Genomic DNA, 20,754 nt, shown 5'->3' on the forward strand with positions numbered 1-20,754 from the left:
ACGCATGCGCAGTAGCCGCGCACGCACTGGCCACGGTGAGGGTGCATCGGAGTCCCGTCGGCTGCCAAAATGTACAAGCAGAGACTTGATGGTGATGTTGTCAGGTTATTTAGTTTTATTTTATTTTTTTCCATTTGATCAGCGCGCTGGTAGACTGTGTCCGCGTCCTTTCCTCCACCCGTGGATTTCCGCAATCCAGCGGGCACAACATCTGGACACCTTCCACAACTTTCTTAAACTGGCTGTGACGTGAGAAACTTTTGAGTCTGGGAATGTATGGGAAACTATGGCCACCCCAGTAAACTGGAGAAAAATGGTAATACAATATTGTCTGTTCATTTTTACAGCCCCTTTTAGGAATTACGAAAAAGGAGGGGGGTAATTCATAGATATCCACAGTGGCTTTCCACTCACAGTAGTAGGCTTCTCTGCTTCACGTATTTAATTTATTTATTCTTTTTTTTCTGTACAGGCTCTTTTGTGGCTAAAAAAATGCTTTAGAGCATTCATTGATACACAGGACAAGGCGTTACTGACCCTTGTGCCAAATTTATTTATTTATTTTATTGTTATTATTATTATTTTTTAGATAGATAGACAGACAGACAGACAGACAGACAGACAGACAGACAGACAGACAGACAGACAGACAGACAGACAGACAGACAGACAGACAGACAGACAGACAGATAGATAGATAGATAGATAGATAGATAGATAGATAGATAGATAGATAGATAGATAGATAGATAATGGTCACCAGTCAAACAATCATGAGAACTGATTAAAGTTTATCTTTAACATGAAAGTTATCTGATTCTTATCATCCAACACAATCTGGATTAATTTTCCTCCTACAGCAAAAACTATCTGGGGAGCCATACTGCTGTTAGCTGTAATTTTGTATACCCGTGTTTGTAAAAGTGAAAACAGGGTGAAAGGAAATACGATACACTTACTTTAGTCAAATGCTCTTTTTTTCTTTGGCATTTTTTTTTTTTTATCAAGGGTAAAGTTGGTTGCTCGGTTGGATAGTAAGGAGGGTGAGAATGATCTATACAGGTTGGCGAAACAGAGAGATAAAGATGGAAAGGATGTACAACAGGTCCGGGTGATAAAGGACAGAGAGGGAAATGTATTGACAGATGCTAGAAGAGTGATGGGAAGATGGAAAGAGTACTTTGAAGAGCTGATGAATGTGGAAAATGAAAGAGAGGCAAGGGTAGAAGAGGTGATTATTGTAGACCACAAAGTAGCAAAAATTAGTAAAAGTGAAGTGAGGAAGGCATTGAAGAGGATGAAGAGTGGAAAAGCAGTTGGTCCTGATGATATACCTGTGGAGGTGTGGAAGTGTCTAGGAGAGGCAGCGGTAGATTTTCTGACTAGATTATTCAACAGGATCTTAGAGAGTGAGAGGATGCCTGAAGAATGGAGACAAAGTGTGATGGTGCCTATTTTTAAGAATAAAGGGGATGTGCAGAATTGTGGCAACTACAGAGGGATAAAGTTGATGAGCCATACAATGAAGTTATGGGAAAGAGTAGTGGAAACTAGACTGAGAGCAGAAGTCAGCATTTGTGAACAGCAGTATGGCTTCATGCCTAGGAAGAGTACTACAGATGCAGTATTTGCGTTGAGAATGCTAATAGAAAAGTACAGAGAAGGCCAGAGGGAGCTGCATTGCGTTTTTGTAGACCCAGAAAAAGTAGACCTAGACCTGTAGACCTGTAGACCTAGAAAAAGCTAGAAAAAGCCTAGAAAAAGCAGGGTGCCAAGAGAGGAGCTCTGGTATTGTATGAGGAAGTCTGGAGTGGCAGAGAAGTATGTTAGACTAGTGCAGGACATGTATGCTAGCTGTGAGACACTGGTACGGTGTGCTGTAGGGGTAACCGAGAAGTTCAAGGTGGAGGTGGGACTCCATCAGGGATCAGCTCTGAGCCCCTTCTTGTTCGCAATGGTGATGGATAGGCTGACAGATTAGGTTAGACAGGAATCCCCATGGACCATGATGTTTGCGGATGACATTGTGATCTGTAGTGAGAGCAGACAACAGGTAGAGGAAAATCTAGAGAGGTGGAGGTATGCTCTGGAAAGGAGAGGAATGAAAGTTAGTCGCAGCAAGACAGAATATATGTGTGTGAAATGTGTGTGAACTCGGGTGGAGCGGTGAGGCTACAGGGAGTGGAGATCAAGAAGCTGGAGGATTTCAGGTACTTAGGGTCAACAGTCCAGAGCAACGGAGAGTGCGGAAAAGAGGTGAAGAGACGGGTCCAAGCAGGTTGGAATGGGTGGAGAAAAGTGTCAGGGGTACTATGTGATAGAAGACTATCGGCCAGAATAAAAGGAAAGGTGTACAAGACAGTGGTGAGACCAGCGATGATGTATGGACTAGAAACTGTTACAATGACCAAAAGACAGCAGGCAGAACTAAAGGTTGCAGAGATGAAGATGTTGAGGTTCTCTTTGGGAGTGACCAGGATGGATAGGATCAGGAATGAATCTATCAGAGGGACGGCACATGTTAGATGTTTTGGAGAGAAGGTCAGAGAAGCCAGACTGAGATGGTTCGGTCATGTACAGAGAAGAGATAGTGAATATATTGGTAGACGGATGCTGGAATTGGAGCTGCCAGGCAAGAGGTCTCGAGGAAGACCAAAGAGAAGATTTATGGACGTAGTGAGAGAGGATATGAAGGTAGTTGGTGTGAAAGAGGAAGACACAGAGAATAGGGTTAGATGGAGAAAGTTGACTCACTGTGGCGACCCCTGACGGGAAAAGCCGAAAGAAAAAGAAGAAGAAGAGGATCAAGGGTAAAGTTGGTGACAGACAAGCATAACCCCACGTGCAACACAAAACATTTATTAGAATGTGAGGGAATCCCGCATAAATAACTTCACTCATATATCTATTGGCTAATGTTTGGCACAATATGGATTAAAAGATAATAAAGGATAAATTAAAAAGTATTATATGTAGTAGGTGCCTCTTAAAACAGACAAATTCATCATATTTCCTGTTCATTAAAGTTATGTTTCTGCTAAATTCTTTGATATTCAATATTCACTCACAGCCATGTTGCATCATTCACAAGCTTTTCCTCTAGATGAAGATGGTTACACAGATCACATATAATAGTGTCTAATACTGGATTTGAAACACATACCACATTGATCTTTCAGTCTCTATTCATTTCCAATATAAATTAATCCGACCACATTTGATTTCAGTTGAAAGGTTGTCAGATAGGCTAAAATTACATTTGTGATTCTGTTCAGTAGAAATGACAATCTGTACCAAATCAGTAGCAATCTAATGAAACACATTAACCCTGTGAGCTTTTTTTGTGATGCATTTTAATTTTGCCAAGCTATTTGGGTTAAATAGGGTCTAAACTAATTACGGAAAAAACATTGGCTGAGGTAGTTGTAAATAAATACAATGGGGACTACGTGTTTATTTCACTGTACAATATTTCTACCAAACTATAAAAGAGTTCATTTATCCCCAACCACAGCCCAGTGGACCAATTTCACACCGCATGTGGTCTGCTGGGGTTTATGTGTGAGAGAATACTCTGAAAAGGGGTGCGGTATGAGAGTCCCATTATTCTTAAAAGAGGGTTTATCCTATTTAACGATGTGTTTAGCAATTGCTTTCAACATATATGTCTTTATCGAACTCCAAATGTCAAGAGGCCTAGACTTTTAAACCATGGAAAATATTATGAGTTTTCACATTTTGGGCACTTTCCCCCCCATATTCAGTATATCAGTTTCAGATATCAAAAAGCAAGTGTATATGATGATGCAAATTCACAGTTAAGACGAACTCTGTGAGTTGGGATACATTTTAATGGGATGTCATTGTTTTGAGAGATTCAAAATTGTTTATACAAATTTTGTTAAGGCCAATGATGATATGTTACTCATTAGGTCTCTTCCTGTTATATGCTTGTATATCCATGAGAAGTCTGATAAGATACTTGGACATCCTGTTCTGTATTAATTAACCCAGCTGGCGCTGAGCCGCAGCCTGGAATAATTTATACAAACATCAGCTCATGCCTGCCACAGACACAACCATGGTGATAACAGCTGGATGCTGTTCTGTAGTGCTGGTGGTCCGTAGCATCTTGCAGTCATATAACCTAATGCTTCTCATTTTGCTAAATGGGCCACATGATGAATTGTAGTTTGTCTGAGACATTTTTTTTCTTTACAAGTTGTTTGCAGATTCAGTACTACGCTTGTGTGAAAATTTGTCATCATTTTATCATTTTAGTCAATTTTTTCATATTCTTTGTTTGTTTTCTACTTTGAATAGCTGCTTCTGTAAAATTAACATTACCTAAGCATTATTAAAATGGATTGCCAATACAGCACTCCAGTAGCCATTGTTAGGCGCTTGATTATTGTGTTTATTTATTTAATTATTTGATTTATTTAGTCGGGCTCATGAATAGAATAGAATAGAATAGAATAGAATAGAATAGAATAGAATAGAATAGAATGAGTCAGGAATGAGTCTATCAGAGGGACGGCACATGTTAGATGCTTTGGAGAGAAGGTTAGAGAAGCCAGACTGAGATGGTTCGGTCATGTACAGAGAAGGGATAGTGACTATATTGGTAGACGGATGCTGGAATTGGAGCTGCCAGGCAAGAGATCTCGAGGAAGACCAAAGAGAAGATTCATGGACGTAGTGAGAGAGAATATGAAGGTAGTTGGTGTGAGAGAGGAAGATACAGAGAATAGGGTTAGATGGAGAAAGTTGATTCGCTGTGGCGACCCCTGACGGGAAAAGCCGAAAGAAAAAGAAGAAGAAGAAGAATAGAATAGAATAGAATGTTCCGCAGTGGAGACATGTCAAGGGAGAATATGAAGCCAATTATAAACCATCTTTGAAAAAAAAAGAAATGCAACTGACATAATTGTTTATGGAGAAAATGTTGCAATTCTGTGGGATAGCCCTTTTTTATTGTTTTTATCTTATTTTATTTTATCTTATTTTATTTTATTTTAGTAATTTATACATCAATTTTTGGGCCCTCTTTTGAAACCCCCAAAAACATCTTATATCATTTTATTATCATCTTACATATGCTATTTCACCCAGACCACTGAATTATAAATAAGAAAAATATTTACTGACTAAACTACAGCCTTACAATTTGCAGTTGAATTGTTTAAAAAATGCGAAACTGTTATGTTCAAACCAGATGCAAATTTATCGTGATCATAACCACATCAAGGAAAATTAATTATTGTTTTATATAATTAGTGCATGTGTGTATGTATGGGTTGGGGTCTGAAGGATGATTTTCTGTGGTAAAACCAAAACTTTGTACATCTGTGTCTCTTAAAGATGACCCTAAATGTAATATTCCGTAGGAATATATTGTTGCCTTAATGTTGATCCTTTAATGTTGAGCCTTTAATGTTGATGATACGTATACTATAAAAGCGGTATCCTCCAACCGATATTGGGGCTTCTTCCTCTTCTTATTCTCACTCTGGAATATGCTCTGCCATTAAAGCCTACACCCGTTCTAACGTCCCACTGATCGTTCTTGTACACACGGTACATTTCTCAAACCGAGAAACATTACACTAAATTTCTGTGTTACACCGCCTACTTACCACAAAAGGAACAATTATCAATGGTCTTTTGTTGTGCAAAATCTGTTGATGTTTAGAGTAAAGGGAAAGTGGGAGCATGATACAGCAATAATAGCAAACACATAGGCTGGCTGGCAGATGGGGCTGCTTGTAAAAGACAAAACACACACACACACACACACACACACATACACACACAAATCCAGGTTCACAAATGTTCTGCTCTAATTGATTCAGTGAATATCCATTCATTTGTCCTATTCACAAATAATTGATTCTCAGTGCCCGAATGCTTGATGAGAATCGAAATGTGCAGGCAAGGATATTTAATCCCGCTCAAAGACAGTGTGTGTTTTAAGTTGGAAGAACGAGCTTATTCCCTTAAAATACTCTACATTTTTATTCCTTGACAGATATGTTGATATGTATATGACACCCATACACAATTGGATCAAACACATCATTGTTCTTCATGAAGTGGTTATAGTCACAATAAATTTGAATCTGCATCGCAGGCAACTGTTATTATTTAGTTACCGTGGTTTTATAATTGAATTGCAAATTTAAATGCTAATCATTTGAATCTCTTTTTTACCATATGACAGAAAAATGCCCCTCCCCACCCCCCACTCTACAAATGGTAGATGTCATGAGACTATATTCACTCTTTTGCAGGATATCTAATGTGAGTCTCTATTTAGCATGAAGGATAGTTAATTGTTACATCATAAGACTATGGGAATTATAATCACTATAGAATGGTGGAAAGAATTATTACATGCAGACTTGTAGACCGCCCTTATATATATGGCAGGTTTCGTCCGATTCTGTTTAAGTATGTAAAATATTCCTTTCTGTCTGATGTCTGAGGTGCTGCAGAGACCAATGTTTCCCCGTTAGCTGTGTGCCATTCTCAAGCAACATTATGAACAAACAACAGGCAATATCATAATTATTAATATCAAACAATATTGCTTTTGCTAACATGGTCTTCAGTTTCTCTGTTTCCTTTTCTTTTGTTCCACCGTGGTAGCTAAGGCTCAGGAGAGTCACTTTTTGACACCAACTCATCATCCGATACCTTGTGCTCTGATGTGCTGTCTTGCGAGCTGGAGGCTGAATTATTGCTGCCACTGTGTGTGGTGCATTCAAGTGTCTGCCCATTTTTAACCAGATCTTCCAGGACTGCAGAAGAAAACAACATACTTGTAACTGGCCTAATCACAGGGAAGTTATGACTTAAAGCAGATTACATTAAATCGTGATGGTGAGGCAATATCAAAAATTTATATTATTATTATAATATTATATTACATCAATCATATTTTACTTACATTTGCTTAGCACCTTCATGATGCGATTATGGGATTGCTCAGGATTTCGACTCATGTCAATGTGGAAAAAGAATTTCAGTTCTTTCGGGCATTCGGAATGAGAAAGGTTGCGAATCAGGGGGATTGTGCGCTTGGATGTCGGTCCCGCTGCCAGAGCCTGATGCATCATGTATCTGCACCACTTATCCTGTAGGAAGTTCTGAGTAATGAGTAGCAATACCAAGTGGCTGCTCTCAAGGGCCTGGCAATATTCTGTGAAAATTGCACATCCTGGGCAGGAATCTCTCCCCCAAAGAAAGCACCTGGGCCCAAAGGGCAAGGCCTCCAGGAAAGAGACAAGACAAAGAGCCACTTCATTGTCATCCTCCTCAGAACTGTGGCATACAACTAAATCGTATTTTCTCTTCCATCGCTGTGGTGAGCTCATAACAGATTGTGAGGAGGATTTGGAGGCGCTTGCCATCATTGCTGACTGAGAGTGTGATGTATTTGTATTATCTTTGGCTTCTTCTTCCTGTTGTCCAGCAGTAGATCGGCTTGATTTCATGAATTTATAGAACCACCCTGAAACAGAAGCAAGAAGATTATTTTGATTTAACTATATCTCAGAATGACTGTAGATTTTTTTTCATGATGTGCTGTGTGCCACTGGGGCTTAGGAGAAATGAACAGAAATCTGTGCTTTATGCTTGGCAGGATTATTCATTTCTGACCAATTGAAGACAAGGACTGGACTTTTAAGGTAGGTGGAATTTAGTTTATTCAAATGTACTAGAAAGGATCTAATCAAAATAAACAGAAGTCAGTTATTAAAGTTAGTAAGACAAAAATTATCTATATGTCTATGCACAGTATATTAACACACACACTGTTCTTGGATTTATGGCTATATGTCTGCACTATAATCTAACATAATCTGTTGCTGATCCACCACTTGTTATACCATGTCAAGTAAGAGTGGGCACTTAAGTGGGACACCGCAGTAGATTAATCTGGTTATGTAAATGCTTTGTTTACTTTTCCATCCATCCATCCATCCATCCATCCATCCATCCATCCATCCATCCATCCATCTATCTTCTGCCCCGTATCCAAAGTCGGGTCACAGGGGCAGCAGCCGGAGCAGAGAGGCCAAGACTTCCTTCTCCCCATTCACATTGACCAGCTCTTCTAGGGCAACCCCAAGGTATTCCCTGGCCAGCCTAAAGACATCATCTCTTCAGCATGTCCTGGCCTCCTACTAGATGGACATGCCCGAAAACCTCCCGGGCGTCCAGGAGGCATCCTGACCAGATGCCCAAACCACCTCATCTGATTCCTCTCTATGTGGAAGAGCAGCAACTCCACTCTGAGCACCTCACGGATGACTGAACTTCCGACCCTATCTCTAGGGGAGACTCTGGTCACCCTGCGGAGAAAACTCATTTAGGCCGCTTGTATCCGCGATCTTGTTCTTTTAGTAACCACCCACAGCTCGCGACCATAATTGAGGGTAGAAACATAGATTGACCAGTAAATTGAGAGCTTTGCCTTTTGGCTCAGCTCCTTCTTCACCATGACAGACCGGTACAGCGTCCGTATCCACTTGGGGCAGGACTTCTTCTCCGACCTGGAGTGGGTATTCCACCTGTTCCCGGTGGAGCACCATGGTCTTGGATTTGAAGGTGCTGATCCTCATCCCGGCCGCTTCACATTTGGCTGTGAACCATTCCAGTGAGAGCTAGAGATCATGGACTGATGAAGCCAACAGAACCACATCATCTGCAAATAGCCGAGACTCAATTCAGTGGCCACTAAACCAGATCCCTTCAATGCCCTTGCTGCGCCTAGAAATTCTGTCCATAAATGTTATGAACGGAATCTGTGACAAAGGGTAGCCATGGCAGAGTCCAACTTTCACCGCAAACGAGTCCGACTTACAACCACAAATGCAGACCAAGCTTTGACACCAGTCGCACAGGGAACAAACAGCCCCAACAACAGGGTTCGGTTCTACATATTCCTGGAGCATTCCCTACAGGATTGCCCGCAGGACATGGTCGAATGCCTTCTCCAGGTCCAGAAAACACATGTAGACTGGTTGGACAAACTCCCATGCCCCCTCAGGACCCTACCGAGGATATAGAGCTGGTCTACTGTTCCACGACCAGGACAAAGATCACACTGCTCCTCCCGGATCCTGGGTTCAACCAGCCTGCGGATCCTCCTCTCTAGCACTGCTAAATAGACCTTACAAGGGAGGTGTAGGAGTGTGATCCCCCCTGTAGTTGGAGCAAATCCAGCATCCAGAGCCTTGGGGGCTCAGGGCAGATCTCATCCAGCCCCTGGACCCCACTACTGAAAAGCTTTTTGACTGCTTCAGGAACTTCAGCCAAAAAAATAGGTGTGTCCGCTTCGGAGTCTCCCGACTCTGCTTCCTCAATGGAAGGCATTTCGACTGGATTGAGGAGGTCGCCGAAGTATTCCTTCCACCGATCTACAACGTCTCGAGTTGAGGTCAGCCATGCCCCGCTCCCACTGTACAGTGTTGACAGAGCACTGTGTGCCCCTCATGAGCCACCAGATGGTGAGCCAGAATCTCCTCGACGCCCACCGGAAGTTGTTCTCCATAGTCTCCCCGAACTGCTCCTACGCCTGAGTTTTGGCCTCGGCAACCATCGAAGGTACATGTCCCTTTGGCCTTCAGGTACCTGGTTACTTTTCATTTATATCAATTTAATGGTCATCTTTTTTATTTCCCTTATAACAGGGTATCACTCTACTTGCACATAACAACTACACAATCTTGTTCAATCTATGTAAAATGGCAGCCAACTCATGAAATCTTTTATACATTAAATTGTAAAGAACCAACTTACCAACAAGTCCATACAAAGAAACCGAAAGCAAGTTTTGGACAAAACACAAAATGTTGCATTAAGATTAACTTCCTCAGTCCTACTTCCTTCAGCTATAACCAAGTTCTCCTACATATCATTAAAAAAAACATCCTTAAGCCATCAAAATAGTTATCTGCACTATGTTGGCAACAAAAGGTACTCACAAAGCTTTTTTGCATAACTAATCAAATGAAGACAAACAAAATATACTTAATACATACACCTAATATATACATAATACACACAAATATACTAGAAATAATGACAGTGAAATGAGCACCACTGATTTCAAGCCATGTCTTGCTATGTACACTAGCCTTAACCAAAGAAATGATCATTGTCTGTATTAGGGGAACAATGTACAAATAAATTTCAAATTTTAACAATACAAAGAAATGATTAATCATGGAGGACAGCAAAATGTACTTGGTCAGAGTGGCAAAGGAAAATGTTGCATCAATACCATTATCTAACTTATCCTAGATTTGGCCAATCCTAATATGGTTCTTTTACATGTTCATTCTATGATATAGTAATGGTAAAGGTGTATTCATTATTCATGCTTATCTCTCTTCTTGTCCTGCTTGTCCTTGACAAGTAAAATGAAAAGGACCTACCAACGCTTTAGATGACAAATGTTTAAAAACTGAATAAACTATTGACTCACCCATCATCTTGACAAACCTCACCAAAGACAGTCCAGTCAACAATGTTTGACGGTGTCTGTAGATGTATGATTAGAACAACCCAGGAATGACAAACCCACTGGAGAGTGTCACTAACAATACTGGAAAGAAGAGGAAGTTGCCATCCACCAAAAATAAAATATGCAAAGTATCATTTCTGGACAGTTATTTGCTGAATGGAATAAAAGCATGGGCAATGACAACACATGATATACTTTTGAGCAAGTTGGGAAAACAATACAAGAAATAAATGAAAAAAAAACATCCATCTATCTTCTGCTGCTTTTCCTGGACTCAGGGTTGCAGGGGACGCTGGAGCCTATTCCTGCTGTCATTTGGCGAGAGGCGGGATATACCCTGGACTGGTCACCAGTCAATTGCAGGGCCGCATAAATAGAAAAACAACCTTTCACTCACCAATTTTCCCATTTTTTCCAATTACCTGCTGCATGTTTTTGGACTGAGGGAGGAAACCCACACAAACACGGGGAGAACATGTAAACTCCACATAGAAAGGTGCCCTTGTTGGAATCGAAGCAGGGTCCTTCGTCCTGTGACACCAAAGCCCTAATCACTGCTCTTCTATGCAATAACATGTAAAATTACGAGAATTACCATATGTATACATACACACACTGTATATATTCACACACACAGGCACGCACGCACGCACACACACACACACACACACACACACACACACACACACACTCACAGAGACATATTTACATTATGTCTGTGTGTATGTGTGTGTGTTCATAATATATATATATGCATATACAGTATATGCATATATGTATATCCAGAGTCCAGTGTGCGTGTGTGTATATATATATATATATATATATATACACACACACACATATAGCATAACATATGTTGTACTTTCAGTCCAGACTGTAAACTGATAGATAGTGTGAAGGAAAAGGAAATCTTTGTGAATGAGATTAAGATTACTACTACATTATTATCCAACGCAGTCTCACAGATCAGTTTTGAAATGTGTCTAATATTATTGTAAACATTGCTCGTATTTTACGTCAAACCATATGAATGACCTTAATTGGGAGTTTTTATTCAAACACACTGTGATTTGTGTTGTACGTACTGAGTACATCTAGTCACGTGTGGGCGAGCTAACGCTCCAGGCGAGTAAGCCGTTTTTTTTTTATTGAGGTCAGTAAATAATTGAATAAAATAAGCTAAAAAAAATTCCAACAATAACAATAAAATACATGTTATAAAGTACTTCCGATGGCAACGTAAACCAATATGGTAAACAACAAATATAACAAAAAAATCGTTTTCTTTAATTCTAAAAACGGAAGTAACGTCACTTCCTAGTTCCAGTTCTGCATCTGACGTGTCTAAAATTGTTTTGCACTTGTCGTGGATTGTACTCGTGGGGATTTACTATCAAGTCAAGAAATCTCTGGTAAGATATGATTCTATTTGAGGGCCGGATACAGCAATGTTCTCGTTTAAAATCCACTGATGTGTCACATGGTTCCTGATTCATATGTTATTCCATTTTAACTTTATAATCCAGGTTACGTGGGGGCAATATGCTAGATTTCTTCACCATCTTCAGCAAGGGGGGGATAGTGTTGTGGTGTTTTCAGGGAGCCGGTGTCACCGAATCTTTCACCGGTCCCGTCAACGCTCTGATCCGCTCCGTGATCCTGCAGGTGAGCCTCAGTGATAGTCGGCTTTGTGTCCCCCTCACGCTTGTTATAGAATGTGGAGCTAATGCTAACGCTAATATGAAATGGTAAACGTTAGCTTATTGCATAACCTCTCTGACGTTATATCCAACAATGTATGATGAAAGTCGAGTTATTTTCCCAACTGTCTCCCAAATTGTATTTTTTTTTTCAACGTTTACTAGTATAAAACCGTTGTACGCTTCAGAAAGCTAGCAGTTAGTGTGCTAGCACTGTCAAGGTACATCAATGGCTGCTTTCATGTCAACAATGTTTGTGTCATAGGAGCGAAGTGGAAATAATTCTTTCACTCATGAGGCCCTGAGTCTTAAATACAAACTCGACAACGAGTTTGAATTGATTTTTGTGGTAAGTATGTTAGCTGACCAATGAATTATATAAAGATCAAATAACATTCATGTTTGTGCTGTGTGTTTATCTTTACATGATAATGACACAACTTCAATACTCTGTTCCTGTACAGGTGGGTTTTCAAAAGATCCTGACTCTGACATATGTCGACAAGTTCATAGATGATGTTCAGCTTCATTTTAGGGATCGTTACAAGAATGAACTGGAGCAAAAGGGAGCCTTGAAGCTTCTCAGCAACAACTTTGAATTTGAGGATGACTTCAAGGTGCTCCTTAGGTAAAGAAACAATCTTAGTCATAATGATATGATGGTACTTGCCATGTTCACAGTTTTCCATCATATCAAGATTTGTCATCCTTAATTTGCACAAGTTGCTAAAATCAAGTGCATTATGATTATTCGCAGGATTTTTTTAAAATCTTGTCCATTCTATGGTCCATCCTTCAACCTTTTGGGCTCATGTTGATATCTGTTTTCTTGAAGGGAGGCGGAGGAGAGCGGCAAAGCTCGACCCCCTGTCCCCATGCGATCCTTTAAGGAATCAGAGAAATCCCAAAAAACTGTGAAATCAATGATTGAAACGAAGGGTGGTGATAAAGGAAAGGAGCAGGTTGGAAAGAAGAATAAAAGTACCAAAAAGGAAGGTACGTGTTGTTGGTCTCTGTTGTTTTTAAATGGAGTAGCATCCTCTCAGTTTAATCCTTCAGTGGATCTTGTATTCCATCCTTTCCTAGCACCTGCAGTTGAATCTGTCAAAGGGGATCAAGGCAAGACCTCATCTGCAGCCCAGAAGGCAGTTGAGAATGGTAACCAGGGCTTGACTCCAGAGGAGCTCATTCAGAAGAATCTTGCGGAATTCGTCCGCAAGCGCACACAGGGACCTGCTGAAAAATCTAGGTAAGAGAAAAGATAAGAGGACAGTAAAAATCTGATTTTTCAGTAGCGAGGAATATTTGATCCCACCTTGCTCACCAACAGCTGCAGTTAAAGAGGGGTCCAATTTATCCATCCACACAGGACTGTCCAAAACAACATGTGGATATGAAACCTGTAATTCTTTCCCTGTATTGATAATCGATCACAACATCATTGGCCTGGTTAAGAGAGCCTTGGGCACAAATTTAATGTAATACTTAAAAAGCATAGTATTTTAGCTGAAGAAGTTTTAATAGGTTTTTGTAACTTGCTGTTGAAATTCTAAGTATGTTACACTGCAGAGATAGTTGAGTGGATGGCACGGTGGCGCTGTGGATAACATCTCTACAAGATAGCAATCAGGTTCCTGGTTCGATTTAGATAAATTTTACTGATCCCCATTGGGGAGATTCTTTTGTCACAGAGGCAGTTATAATGTTATTATGTCAAAAAAAGGAAAATAGATATGAATATAAATATAAATGGAAAGGCAGAAGACACTAGATAACTAGACAAAAAAAAATCCACGAATAAATAGACAGCAGACAACAACAGCAACATCAGGGATAACAATGGGCAACATCAAGGAACAGTGAAGGTGAAAAATACACAACCAGACCTAAACAACTAAAAGAAATAGCAATGAATAAAATAAATAAACAAAAATAGGCAGGCTGTGTGCAGGCTGGGACCAACAAGGATAAGAGAGACAGCAGAGTTAAGGCATGACATGTGAATGGGTGAGGTAGTGAATGGGGTAGGGTAGTGAGATTGTGGAATTGAGGAAGCAGCACAGGTGCACTCAGGCCGTCCAGACTGCTGTTGTACAGTCTGATGGCCGTGGGCACAAAGGAGCATCTGAAGCGTTGGGTTCTGCACCAAGGTAGGATGAACCGTTGGCTGAAGGAGCTGCATATCAGCCACAGCTTGTCGTGCGGCCGGTTGGAAGGATTGTCTGGGATAGCTCACAGTTTGTCCTTTACCCTCCCCACTGCAACTAATTGAGGGTTCAGTTCCACCACCCAATGGGCTTTCCTCACTATCTTATTGAGCCTATTGACCTCACCAGTCCTAGCACTGCCCCACCATACACTATACCGAACAAGAGTGTCTTGACTGGCAGAAGGTCTTGAGGACCCCGCCACAGACGCCAAGCAGCCTCAGTCTCCTCAGGAAGAACATCCTGCTCTGACCCTTCCTGTAGAGTGCGTCAGTGTTGTGTTCAGTTTGTTGTTGATGTGGACTATCTCCACCTCTTCACCCTGGATGGTGATTTGTACCTGTCTCCTCCAATTCTTCCGGAAGTCCACAATCACCTCCTTTGTCTTGGAGATGTCGAGTAGGAGGTGGTTCTGGTTGCTCCAGTCAACGAAAGTTGCAATCAGACCTCTGTACTCCTCGCAGTCACCATTGATGCATTCAACGATGGAAGAGTCATTGGAGAACTTCTGGAGGTGGCAGGAACCGGAGTTGTACCAGAAGTTGGGGGTGAAGAGGAATGGAGACAGGACATTACTTTGGGTGGGGCACTTCCATGCTGCAGGCCACAGCCTCAGAAACACAGGCATCCACCCTAACATACAGCGGCCGTCCTGTGAGGTAGTCCAGGATCCAGGCAATGATGTCAGGGTGAAGTTCCATACTCAGCATCTTGTCCTTGAGGAGGGTGGGCTGGATGCTGTTGAAGGCACTGGAGAAGTCAAAGAAGGTGACTAACACAGTGCTTCCTGCACCCTCAAGGTGGGATAGGGCCCTATGAGTGAGGAAGATGATTGGATCATCCACACCCATGTGATGCCTATACGCAAACTGTAGAGGGTGCAGGGGAGCAGATAGCTGGTCTATCAGGTGCTGGAGTACAAGCCTGTCGAACAACTTCATGACATGTGACATTAGTGCCACTGGCTTGTAGTCATTGAGAATACTTGGACGTCCCTTCTTGGGTAGTGGGACAATGCAGGAGGTCTTCCAGAGGTCGGGCACCTTCAGCAACCTCAGAGAGAGGTTGAAAACATGCTGGAAGACCCCAGCAATATCTCTGACTCAGGATAAACGGGGGAAGATGGACATTATTGATCAGAGATCAATAATTTTGCTTTTGATACTGTTGATACTTAATGTTGCCTAATGATACTTTTGACCGAGCACCATCCCTAACTGGCCAGTGGATGTACATCCTTTTCTTTTTTCTCAGGTTATCCTGTTTCCTCCCACAATTCAAAAGCATGCATTAGGTTTACTGACCGGATGAGTGAATGGTAGTGTGTCACTAAATGTGTGCCTATGATTGACCAGGGTGAACCCCGCCTCTTGTCCAATGATAGTGGGGAAAAGCTCCAGCTTCACTGTAATCCTGAGTGCAGGATAAGTAATATATACATAAAACATAGTCTGTCTCCAACAGAACTATGTAAATAAATACCAGCAGCACTTTTACCTCCTTGTGCTCTGCAGTGATCATTAAAGTATTTGATTGCGGTTACTTTCCTTAGACTATATAAAGCAGGATGGAGATGTGTTAAGAAAAACTTGAAAGTGACCCATTACCATGACTTTAACAGAGCTTGTCTACATTGACCATATTCTGTTTTTGAGTTCCTGGGTTCAAGCATGTATCATTGCTTCCTTTTCATTATCGCTAACATTTTTGCCATTTCATGTTGCAGTAAGTCTCCAAAGCCCCAGAAGCCCAAGGAAAAGCAAAGGCGTGTTTGGGACATGGGTGGTAGCAGCACCAAGGACCTGGACTATAGTGACAGAAATGGAGATGGGTCCGCCAACTGTGGCGACCAGACTCAGGAACCACTTATTGACACAGTATGCGCTTTTTACTTGAATTAAGTATGTATTTGTCACAGTATTACAGACATTTTGAATGTTTTGGGTTTTTTTTTTTCAGGGGATGCAGCTGAGCTCCATGAAGGGAGACTTGCTTTCTGTGGACTATGAGTCCAGTGAGGAAGATGGCGTAGAGATGGAGGAGGAAGGGGAGAAAATGGTTGTCAAGGAAACAAATAAGATAAGGTTAGAACTTTTAATCGACTTTTTGAGTTTCTTATTTTTTCTAATTGGGTTTTTGCTTCTCGACTAATATTAGTCACACTCTGAAGTCATTATTTATTTGAATTCCTTTGATATGTTTTCAGCTCCAAAAAGGGTGGCGGCTTTGGTGGCATGTTTGGGATGCTGAAAGGCCTTGTGGGTTCCAAAAGCCTGAGCAGGGAGGACATGGAGTCTGTTTTAGAGAAGATGAGGGACCACCTCATCGGTATGATGCCACATCTCAGTTACCCAGCATTGTCATAAGGGTAGATTTTGATGATCTATGATCTGCTTATTGTTTTTTTTCTTGACATGTAATCACACAGCAAAGAATGTAGCAGCCGACATTGCCTCCCAGCTCTGTGACTCTGTTGCCAAAAAACTGGAGGGCAAAGTCATGGGCACATTTACCAGTAAGTAAAAGTTGACAATGGGAAATTTTCCCACTATTCCAAGACTACCAAAAATCTGTTTTCTTAAAGGGAACAGATGCCAAACCCTGATCCACAGGCTATAAGATAATGAGTCAAACCATTCTTAAAAATCTAGTTTTCTCCTTGACCCCTTCATGTTTATCCCAATGAGCTGATTCACAGAATTTTCCTTCACTGTCACTTGGATTCCACAGAATGTGATCCAGTAATGGAAGACTGTAGTTGAGCTTTCCATCAATATAACATGATCAGTAAATGTAATATCAGCGTCATTTTTTTTTATTATTTATTGATTCCTCACTGTACTAATTTTGGCATGTCTTTTAGTTGGAAGCAAATAAGCCACACAATACACGTCCTCTAAAATGTAGGAGCTGCATGCTGGGATCCTTTTCAGAATAGTCGATGAGCACCAGGCCACTATTCTTACTCTGGTTTACCGTCATCGTCTTTACACACAGCATTTTAACACAGTGGTATTTCTAGTCCTCACAGCAAGAGCTTATTTCATAAATTGTACAACAGAGTTGTTTTACTCGCTGTGTTTTTGTAGATAAAACACAAGGCTTATGATGTATTTAACCATTTTACATCATAAAGCAACTTCATACACACACACACCCCAACTTGAGTTCACTCCCAGCTCTTCTTATTTTAAGCTTACTGATTATGACCTACTTTAAATTATTTTAGATTTATCAGCACTTAACATATAAGTATAGTCACGTGCCTCCTGAGTATCTCATCCGTCTATTAAGGATCTTGTTTGAGGTCTGGGTTTTTGCTCGTCTGTACGTAGGTAAGGTGTCTCTAGATTGCATTCTAGATCAAGTTTTTGGAGTTTGAACTATTAGTCATCAGGTTTTTTTGGGTGAAAATGCAGCATTGATTCCTCTTTTTTTTTCCCAGCTGTTGCCTCAACAGTAAAGCAGGCCCTGCAAGACTCGTTGGTACAAATTCTGCAGCCCAAGCGAAGAGTGGACATTCTCAGAGATGTCATGGAGGCTCAGAGCCAGAGGAGGCCTTTCGTCATTACATTCTGTGGCGTGAACGGAGTTGGTAAATCAACCAACCTGGCCAAGGTGGGTTGGGATTTGCCGCATCGCATTATCCATGATGTATTAACACACATTCTTTTACTGAAAATGACAACCTTGGTCTGTACCAATTCCTAGATTTGGCATTAGTGTATTATTGATGTGCACGTTATAATCAACAAATTTTTTTTCAGTTGTGATTGTTGCCTATGAAGGAGTTGAAATTGACTCTTTTCACAAATATTTGTATTTCTATGCAGTCTTGCCTCCCAGTATGCCCAGCTTACACCTTGTGCTCAGCCAAAGTAACCCCCTCCTCTTCTGGTCTTTGTCCAGATCTCCTTCTGGCTCATAGAAAATGGTTTCACAGTGCTGATCGCTGCCTGTGACACATTCCGCGCTGGTGCGGTGGAGCAGCTCCGCACTCATCAGCGTCGCCTGAACTCTCTGCATCCTCCGGAGCAACACGGGGGGCGGCCAGTTGTCCAGCTCTATGAGAAGGGCTACGGGAAGGATGCTGCGGGAATCGCAATGGAGGCCATTGCCTATGGTAATGTAACATTAAAAAAAGGCCTGAATATCCATGGAAGGTGTAAACAGGAGTGCTAGCATAGACCTATGTTATATCCTGGACAAAACTTCCAGATATCAAGCTTTGGAGACTCACTATTGCCTCTTGAATTATCCACTTAATGAAATGACAAACAGTACCGTGATGACTTTGTACACGCTTCCCTATAATCCACTTATTAAAGTCACATGTACATCTCCTTTTTTATCCATCTAGCCCGCAACCAGGCTTTTGATGTTGTGCTAGTGGACACTGCTGGGCGTATGCAGGACAACGCCCCCCTCATGACAGCCCTGGCCAAACTCATCGCAGTAAATATGCCTGACCTGGTGCTGTTTGTTGGGGAAGCTTTGGTTGGCAATGAAGCAGTTGACCAGTTGGTGAGAACCTTGAAAAATACAGAATTTGCTGTTATCCCTTAATCTCAAGCAACGCCAGTCATCCTGTTGTATTCTTGAGTCAGTTTCACCTAGATCAAAATCTGTCATTGCTTGGAATTCTTTCATTCACAACTGAATTGAAACGGTACATTGAGTATTCAACCAATTAAAAAAACACCAAAGAAAACAATGTTATTTTTTTTTAACAGCTTAGATTTCACTGTAGCATAAAGTCAACAAAACGTGCCACTAGAGTCTTAATTTCCAGCAGAGGTCAGTATTGTCGCTTTGATCAACTCCTGTACTAAAACTTAGTCATCTCTTCCTTGCTTCCAAAGGTGAAGTTCAACCAGGCTCTGGCAGACCATTCCATGTCTGACAAGCCTCGCCTCATTGATGGAATAGTTCTCACCAAGTTTGATACGATCGACGACAAGGTATATTACTAATTCGACAAAAGGTGTCTCAATGAAATGATGTGTGACTTTTTCCACCCTTTTTGAAGCTGAGCTTTCATGTGACACCTCTTCTTAGGTTGGTGCAGCCATCTCCATGACCTACATCACAGGCCAGCCTATTGTGTTTGTGGGCACAGGGCAGACGTACAATGACCTGCGCAGCCTCAATGCCCGCGCTGTGGTCGGTGCCCTGATGAAGGCTTAAGTGCCACATGTCCTGTTTATTCATCATTGCAACAAAGCCAACGGATCTTTGTGTCATGCTGCCGTGAGATGTCCCAGCCATGCTAGCCTGCATTTGTCATCCCCTGCCCTGACCTTTCTCTACTACATCTAAGATTGTGCACAGAACTTTTATTTTCTCAGCTCTACACCTGAGTAAGAGACAAGTGTGCACTTCAAGACATCTTTCAACAAAGCCAGAGGAGCCTGTCTTCACATACCTTCTAAATATTTGGGCCATGATGAAAAGTACCTCAAGTCAGCCTCAGTTATTTCAAAACGGTTAAATCATGTTGACATTTTTCCCCTACTAAACTTAACTAGGCTGTAAATGTCTTTGGTTTACAGTTAAGACTTATTAAAAAAAATACTCCATACCTGGCATGTTGTCAGTTAGTTTTCTCCTCTTTATGTTAACATCAGGTAGTCAAAGCTCACTGCTGTTGACACTTCAGCAGCTGCCTATGCCTAAGGAAAGCTTAGTGACCATGGTGCCTATCTGTCTCCTGCGTTCTCAGTTCAATCTTTTTTTTCATGTCACGGTTTGCAATTTATTAAGGATGTCAATACAATTCATGTTAGAAAACCATCCTTTCTAGCCAGGGGGAGTCAGAATTTGCTTACTCATTAATGAGGGGTGATGCAAATATTAGCATAACCATTTATCTCAATGAAAATGAGTTACATGACAAGAGCTTGGCCCACTTTTGTCACTTCAGCAACAGTGGAACGCAAACCACTGGGAGTATGTTATTCCTCAGTGTTGTACAAAATCAATTTGTCAAATTATTTAACAACTAATAACTTATGAAAAGGAGGCAGTGAACCCTCAGTATGAGAAAGATTTTTTTTTTAATGAATAGGTTTTCCATACACTTTTATAGTACCTTCCCTATGTTCTGTAAGTAATGTTTATTTCCATTCATCATTCGCAAAGACAAAATTTATAACTCTTGCCCCCTTTAATTTGTGATAGTGCATTATAAGAGTGAAGAATTCTACAAAAGATTTGAGATAATTTATGAGAATGTAATCATTTCTTAATAAAGCAGCTGTATATTGTGACAGCTTGTAAAGTGGAATTTGTACTGTTATATTTACAA

At 41.1% G+C, this 20,754-nt stretch overlaps 2 protein-coding genes across 3 annotated transcripts; one reads left to right on the forward strand and one right to left on the reverse strand.

Moving 5' to 3' along the window:
- Positions 1 to 3,840: 3,840 nt before the first annotated feature.
- On the reverse strand, positions 3,841 to 10,652 carry tirap (toll-interleukin 1 receptor (TIR) domain containing adaptor protein). The gene is made up of 3 exons (XM_086164512.1): positions 10,499 to 10,652; positions 6,953 to 7,516; positions 3,841 to 6,803 (listed from the first exon to the last, which is right to left on the reverse strand). Exons 1-3 carry the CDS (start codon positions 10,503 to 10,505, stop codon positions 6,652 to 6,654), a joined length of 723 nt encoding a protein of 240 aa, XP_086020638.1. The 5' UTR covers positions 10,506 to 10,652; the 3' UTR covers positions 3,841 to 6,651.
- A 1,220-nt stretch (positions 10,653 to 11,872) lies between these two features.
- srpra (SRP receptor subunit alpha) lies at positions 11,873 to 20,733 on the forward strand. 2 transcript variants are annotated; one of them, XM_086164960.1, is made up of 15 exons: positions 11,903 to 11,952; positions 12,067 to 12,205; positions 12,506 to 12,589; positions 12,705 to 12,868; positions 13,076 to 13,236; positions 13,327 to 13,489; positions 16,174 to 16,324; positions 16,407 to 16,531; positions 16,654 to 16,775; positions 16,876 to 16,962; positions 17,893 to 18,065; positions 18,357 to 18,570; positions 18,808 to 18,971; positions 19,310 to 19,408; positions 19,506 to 20,733. In XM_086164960.1, exons 2-15 carry the CDS (start codon positions 12,083 to 12,085, stop codon positions 19,632 to 19,634), a joined length of 1,959 nt encoding a protein of 652 aa, XP_086021086.1. In that variant the 5' UTR covers positions 11,903 to 11,952; positions 12,067 to 12,082; the 3' UTR covers positions 19,635 to 20,733. The 2 variants fall into 2 exon arrangements, 1 of the variants encoding a protein (XP_086021086.1); XR_015107492.1 differs by lacking the exon at positions 18,808 to 18,971 and having other exon boundaries at positions 11,873 to 11,952; positions 19,506 to 19,721.
- Positions 20,734 to 20,754: the final 21 nt, after the last annotated feature.

This window comes from Fistularia commersonii, chromosome 18 (assembly GCF_037954325.1).
Source record: "Fistularia commersonii isolate RoL2024-O1a breed Wild chromosome 18, RoL_Fcom_v1.0, whole genome shotgun sequence".
NCBI lineage: Eukaryota > Metazoa > Chordata > Actinopteri > Syngnathiformes > Fistulariidae > Fistularia > Fistularia commersonii.